General features: G+C 47.6%; 1 protein-coding gene across 1 annotated transcript in view; it reads right to left on the minus strand.

Moving 5' to 3' along the window:
• The window catches only part of LOC139640075 (piezo-type mechanosensitive ion channel component 2-like), a 6,481-nt gene extending 426 nt beyond the window's left edge, over positions 1-6,055 (minus strand). Inside the window, exons 1-2 of the mRNA XM_071514239.1 lie at positions 6,018-6,055; positions 5,500-5,666 (exon numbers count right to left, since the gene is read on the minus strand). Coding sequence (XP_071370340.1) covers positions 5,500-5,637 — 138 coding nt within the window. The 5' untranslated portion in view covers positions 5,638-5,666; positions 6,018-6,055. The remainder of the gene's footprint in view (positions 1-5,499; positions 5,667-6,017) is intronic.
• Positions 6,056-7,500: the final 1,445 nt, after the last annotated feature.

A 7,500-nucleotide genomic window follows, 5' to 3' on the forward strand; every position in this document is an offset into this window, starting at 1 on the left:
AAACTCTTGATGCTTCAGTTCTTACAGACCAGAAGGAACTTCGAGCTTCAACTTGCCTTCCTCACAACATCCTGCACTTCTTTCAGGAGTTCACCTGAACTTGAGGTGTTTGTGTGGTTGGTGGAGGTCTATCAAGATATTGCACTGTCCCGAATTCTTCTGCTTGTCAGGCTCCTCCGGATGCTTCTGTCCTCGCAGCTTCTTTCTGAAACCAAAGGGATTTGCTGTGAAGGCAGTATGCTTCATGGTTCTCCTTTTTCAGTCTCGATTCGAATCCGGCCCACGGTCATTTGCTGCATGTCCTCCCCTCTCTCTCTCCTATACCTTCCTGTTTCTCTCTCACACTGTCTCTATCTAATAAAGCATAAAAAAATGCCTAAGATGCCCTCAGCTTTGAAGAAGGGGGTTTCTGTTCCTCGCTGCCTCCCTGTTCTGTTTCTTCTGGGCCTTCAGCTCCTGCCTGATCTTGTAGATTCTTGCAGCTCTCTGGTTCATGCAGTATGGAGCTCTAGCTAGACTGACTATAACAGCCATAATAGTTGGAGCCTCTTGTCCACACTTGTCCTTGAAGTCTTTCCAGCTTGATTCAAACTCTCATGGTCTGCTCAGAGGAACCTGCTGAGAAACCTGGAGGCTTCAGGCTCTGTGGAGTTTCTCTGAAGTTAGGGTTAGGCCATGGACGGCCGAGAGTCTGCAGGTTTTCATTCCAACCAAACACTACACCAGCTGATTTCACTGATTAGTAGTAACAATAGTATTCAATGCAAGTTCAGTCAGGAACACTTTAGTCACAGATGAAACCATTAATTGCAACTAATGGTAATACAGTTATATTTGGCGGATATGGCCCTGCTCGAGCAGCTCCCTGCTTACCCGGCAAGCATGCTGAAGGTATAGCAGGGGCGCCATGCAAATCCCCCCATGGGAGTGGACAGAGCAGAGCCAGAGCAGCAATACTCAGTAGTGTTGACATTTAAGAGCCACCGTGGCTCGATTGCATAGACTATAACAGGTGGAGGCTGGGGAGGTGGAGGTAAAGCTTTACCAAGCAGCAGAGTGTGCAGCAGTTGTGAAGCAGGAATCAGTGTAGGAGGAGGCCATTTAAATAGACCGCCTTGTTATGAGGATGGAGTATGATTGGTGTGTGTGGTGATCAGCTGGTAGATGACTAGCAACGCGTGACGTCCGTGCCCTGCCTGAACTAACGCGATGCTTCATTTCAGTCAGGAACACTTTAGTCACAGATGAAACCATTAATTGCAACTAATGGTAATACAGTTATATTTGGCGGATATGGCCCTGCTCGAGCAGCTCCCTGCTTACCCGGCAAGCATGCTGAAGGTATAGCAGGGGCGCCATGCAAATCCCCCAAACAGAACCATATGGCAAACATAACTGGTGCAGCCGATTCTTAGTAAGTTACCAGCTGATCAATAATGAAAGATCAATGTGTAGCAACAAGCTTGTTGCAGACCTCAAGCAGTGGCACCAGACGAGCCTACATGAAAGGATGCAAGCATGCATCCTGATAGGTCATTCTACTGTTATGTGTAATATCTATGTGTAGCAGCAAGCCTGCTGCAGACCTCAGAAATTCATTATCTGAAGAATAAGGATGCAAGCATGCATCCTGAAAGAGGCCATCCTACAGTTATGTGAAATATCTATGTGAGCAGCAAGCCTGCTGCAGACCTCAGCTATCACCTACTGCTTCTTGGGAGGGATGCAGGCATGCATCCCGTGTGAGGTCATACTACCTAAATCAAAGCAGTGAAACCCAGTCAACCACCTTATGCAGCATCTCTTATGACATATGCAATTTATTGACGACAGCAATAGTATCAATTAGGCTATATGCACTCATGGCTTTGAGCTGAGACAATATCAAGAGTCCAGTCGAATATAAGGGAGAGATTCTTTAAGGAGCGCAAAAAATCCCCCAAAACAAAAAATTGCTTCTCACTAAAATGGGCTGCATTGAACTATTGCAGACCCATGTAAAGCAACAAGCAATTGTAGTACAAGCTTACAATCCCAGCTAAGCAGCAGCATGTCAGCATTATGCTTAAATACACAGCAACACTGAATCGAAAATGGAGCTCGCCCAGCCAGCCATAATGATGCATGCTTGCACCATAATAAGAGCAAATATTCAATGCAAATACTCAGCTTAGGTGAAGTGGAGCAATGGGAACTACAACTCCCAGCATCCTTATCGGCGCCATGACGTCATTGTTTGCAATGAAATCCCATGGGAATGCCCTGGTCCGCGGTGGGGTCTAATGGCCGCTGACGCTGGCAGGAAAAGGCCGGTTTCCAGGCTTGAAGCGGACATTCACGACCGAGTGAGAGCTGGATATAATGACCGGCCGTCGGCTCGAAGTAATCAGAGTTCGGACTCTCGCTCCTTTGTGAGAGTCGCGGCAGTGTCGCGGCAGGATGAGTCGCGCAAACGCCATTCTTTCCTTGACAATGCCTTCTTGAAGCGGTATTACAAGACTGTATTTTGCGAGATGGAAGCTCCGACAGCGGGTTTGGAGGCCGATGGTGCTGCCTCTAGAGATTCTTCATCTGACGAAAATGAGACATCTTGAGCCCGAGAAATCAGCGCGACCAGCGGCAACTTGTAGCAGGTAGGAGCAGCAACATGACCAGGAACAGCAGCAGTAGCATAAAGCTTTACCAAGCAGCAGAGTGTGCAGCAGTTGTGAAGCAGGAATCAGTGTAGGAGGAGGCCATTTAAATAGACCGCCTTGTTATGAGGATGGAGTATGATTGGTGTGTGTGGTGATCAGCTGGTAGATGACTAGCAACGCGTGACGTCCGTGCCCTGCCTGAACTAACGCGATGCTTCATTTAATAGTGTAATGAAATTAGAAATGGTTCAGTGTAAAATATCATCAAAGTGAAACTCCATAAATGTATTTCCCAAGGTATATTTACAAGTTCCTAAAGTTAACATCCAAGGTAAACCCAAAAATTAAGTCACAACCTCCGTTCAGCATTCTTATTTACAATATATCCCCCCAACAGGAAATAGTTACCGGTGTGCACAATTTCCCCTTCAGTCAGCATCCATCTGTCATCTGTTCAGTAGTATCAACTGATCACGTCTGATCAGAGCCAAAAAAATATCTAACCAGTCAATGATCCACTAGAAGGAAATCCAGAGGACGGCTAAAATCATTTTGGACAGAAGTTAATTTCCAGCTTGCTCCCCAATTGCAGACTCAACAATTCTATCACGCAACATGTGGAACATGTGGAACATGTGGACTTTGGCGTGCCGGACGTCCTGCCAGCTTCTTGGATGCAAACACCATTAAGGTTTTTGATATAGGCTAAGGTCGCAAAAAGGATGGCGGTAGGGGAATGTGTGTATAAGAAATGTAGTTCTTGAGCGTATGAATGAACAAGTGGGTCACTGTGCGTACCTGTTTAGCCACAGTGCGTACCTGTTTAGCCAGAGACCGCATACCTGTTTAGCCACAGTGCGTACCTGTTTAGCCACAGTGCATACCTGTTTAGCCACAGTGCGTAGCTGTTTAGCAACAGAATGCGTACCTGTTTAGCCACAGGGTGCGTACCTGTTTAGCCATAGGATGCATACCTGTTTAGCCACAGTGCGTACCTGTTTAGCCAAAGAGTCCGTACCTGTTTAGCCACAGTGCGTACCTGTTTAGCCAAAGAGTCCGTACCTGTTTAGCCACAGTGCGTACCTGTTTAGCCACAGAGTCCGTACCTGTTTAGCCACAGAATGCGTACCTGTTTAGCCACAGTGCGTACCTGTTTAGCCAAAGAGTCCGTACCTGTTTAGCCACAGTGCGTACCTGTTTAGCCACAGAGTCCGTACCTGTTTAGCCACAGAGTGCGTACCTGTTTAGCCAGATTGTGCGTACCTGTTTAGCCACAGTGCGTACCTGTTTAGCCACAGTGCGTACCTGTTTAGCCACAGTGCGTACCTGTTTAGCCAGATTGTGCGTACCAGTTTAGCCACAGTGCGTACCTGTTTAGCCACAGTGCATACCTGTTTAGCCACAGAATGCGTACCTGTTCAGTCACAGTGCGTACCTGTTTAGCTACAGTGCGTACCTGTTTAGCTACAGTGCGTACCTGTTTAGCCACAGTGCGTACCTGTTTAGCTACAGTGCGTACCTGTCTAGCCACAGTGCGTACCTGTTTGGCCACAGTGCGTACCTGTTTGGCCACAGTGCGTACCTGTTTGGCTACAGTGCGTACCTGTTTAGCCACAGTGCGTACCTGTTTAGCCACAGTGCGTACCTGTTTGGCCACAGTGCGTACCTGTTTACCTACAGACTGCGTACCTGTTTAGTCACAGACAGCGTACCTGTTTAGCCACAGAATGCATACCTGTTTAGCCACAGTGCGTACCCGTTTAGCCACAGATTGTGTATCTGTTCAGCCACAGACTGCGTACCTGTTCAGCCACAGACTGCGTACCTGTTTAGCCACAGTGCGTACCTGTTTAGCCACAGAGTGCATACCTGTTCAGCCACAGTGCGTACCTGTTTAGCCACAGTGCGTACCTGTTTAGCCACAGTGCGTACATGTTCAGCCACAGGGTGCGTACCTGTTTAGTCACAGTGCGTACCTGTCTAGCTACAGTGCGTACCTGTTTAGCCACAGTGCATACCTGTTTAGCTACAGAAAGCGTAACTGTTTAGTCACAGTGCGTACCTGTTTAGCCACAGTGCGTACCTGTTTAGCTACAGAAAGCGTAACTGTTTAGTCACAGTGCGTAACTGTTTGGCCACAGTGCGTACCTGTTTGGCCACAGTGCGTACCTGTCTAGCCACAGTGCGTACCTGTTTAGTCACAGTGCGTACCTGTCTAGCCACAGTGCGTACATGTTCAGCCACAGGGTGCGTACCTGTTTAGTCACAGTGCGTACCTGTCTAGCCACAGTGCGTACATGTTCAGCCACAGGGTGCGTACCTGTTTGGCCACAGTGCGTACCTGTTTAGCTACAGAAAGCGTAACTGTTTAGTCACAGTGCGTAACTGTTTAGCCACAGTGCGTACCTGTTTATCTACAGAAAGCGTAACTGTTTAGCCACAGTGCGTACCTGTTTGGCCACAGTGCGTACCTGTTTGGCCAGTGCGTACCTGTTTAGCTACAGAAAGCGTACCTGTTTAGCCACAGTGCGTACCTGTTTGGCCACAGTGCGTACCTGTTTGGCCACAGTGCGTACCTGTTTAGCTACAGAAAGCGTACCTGTTTAGCCACAGTGCGTACCTGTTTAGTCACAGACTGCGTACCTGTTTAGCCACAGTGCGTACCTGTTTAGTCACAGACTGCGTACCTGTTTAGCCACAGTGCGTACCTGTGTAGTCACAGACTGCGTACCTGTTTAGCCACAGTGCGTACCTGTTTAGCTACAGAAAGCGTACCTGTTTAGCCACAGTGCGTACCTGTTTAGTCACAGACTGCGTACCTGTTTAGCCACAGAATGCATACCTGTTCAGTCACAGTGCATACCTGTTTGGCCTGCTGCGTCAGCATGCAGCGCTCGATGTGGAGGACGGTGGAGATGTGGATGTGTTCCTGACAGAGACCATTGAGCCAGGCAGTCAGAGAGTCCAGCAGAGCCGACAGCAGAACCAAGCAGAACCGCATCGTGTTGGAGAACCGACGCAACACGGTGTCTAACATACACATACATACACATACACACACACCACACACACACACACACACACACAACACACACATAACACACTGTGAGTTTCTCCATCCTTTTAAAACGATAAAATTCGAGCAGATAAACAGTGTCTGTCTGTATTGAAACTCCAGAAACTGGATGTGAATATCAAGTCAAACACATACTACTACTACTACTAATAAAAATAATCATAATCATCATCATCATCATAATAAAAACTACATATATCAAAAAAGTTAAGAATATAATAAACTTTAAAACCAATCAGCTCTAAGAAAGGGATAACAGGCCCTGCTGGCTCTGTTTCAGTCCAGATTTGGTTTACGCCTCCTACCTGGTCCCTCCTCTCTCTCCTCTTCTCTCTCCTCTTCTCTCTCCTCCTCTTGCTCCTCCTCTCTCTCCTCCTCTCTCTCCTCCACCACGTCTATGGCTCCAGCTGCTGACAGAGTGGGAGGAGTTACAGTTTGTTAGTTGTTTTTTTAGTTCATTAGATAGCGAGAACTAACCAAGGGCTTCCTGTCCTGCTCCATGGCTGTTGCTATGGTGATTGTGTTGTCCATGTTACCATGGCGATGTTATGGAGGACACTGTTCCATATTTATATCTTCCAGGTTGTTCTGGTCAGTAAAATGTCACCTTATGTATAAAGAAAGTGACGCAAATTGAATTGTACTTTTAAAAATAAGACTGAGACCTACGCAATAATGTTTCTATGTCGTAAGAATATTCTGAACTCCTAAATTATTTAAGAGAACTTGGTTAAGAGTAGCCTGGAGACACTTACCCAGACAGACCAAGACTTGTGATCTCCTCACCTCCTCCCTCCTCCTCCTCCCTCCTCCTCCTCCTCCTCACCTCCTCTCTGCTCCTCCTCACCTCCTCCCTCCTCCTCCTCCTCCTCACCTCCTCTCTGCTCCTCCCTCCTCCTACTCACCTCCTCTCTGCTCCTCCCTCCTGCTCCTCCGTCCAGAGGAGTTTTTATTCCAGAGTTTCTTTTGGTTTCTGCGAGCTCTCATCGCTGTTCTGGAGTCTGTTATCCAGGCATGGTACACAAACTGACAGGTAGACAGACAGACAGGCAGGGAGACAGACAGACAGGCAGTTAGACAGACAGACAGGCAGGTAGACAGACAGGCAGGTAGACAGTCAGACAGACAGGCAGGTACACAGACAGACAGGCAGGTAGACAGTCAGACAGGAAGGGAGACAGACAGGCAGGTAGACAGTCAGACAGACAGGCAGGTACACAGACAGACAGGCAGGTAGACAGTCAGACAGGCAGGCAGGTAGACAGTCAGACAGGCAGGCAGGTAGACAGTCAGACAGGCAGGGAGAGAGGCAGACAGGCAGGGAGACAGACAGGCAGGTAGACAGTCAGACAGACAGACAGGCAGACAGACAGACAGGCAGATAGACAGACAGACAGACAGACAGGGAGACAGACAGGCAGGCAGAAGACTGTGTTAAGGCAGCACTTTGTCTCTAAGATGTTTTTAATGTATTTTTAAAAACAGTGGAGGTCTGTGACTTCAAACCTGCAGTAGAACAGACAGTAGCAGATTCTGATTGGAAAATACATTGGTGGGTTTAGACTTTTCATGGACAATAACAAAAAAAACCTAAAATGACACTGGTGTTATCCTTTATGGCCTCACAGTCCCTCAGTTCATAGAAACACACTGAGACCTGAGTATCTCTGTATGCAGATGACCGGCTGCTATATATATCCAAACATGTTGTCTTCCCCAGGCACACGCTACATGGATTTGGCACTTTTTCAGGATACAATTTAAATTTCTCAGAACTGGAAAGCTTTC

This window comes from Centroberyx affinis, unplaced genomic scaffold (assembly GCF_046629955.1).
Source record: "Centroberyx affinis isolate AG114_WGS23_722 - 3 ecotype Tasmania unplaced genomic scaffold, CSIRO-AGI_Caff_v1 ptg008300l_1, whole genome shotgun sequence".
Taxonomy (NCBI): Eukaryota; Metazoa; Chordata; class Actinopteri; order Beryciformes; family Berycidae; genus Centroberyx; species Centroberyx affinis.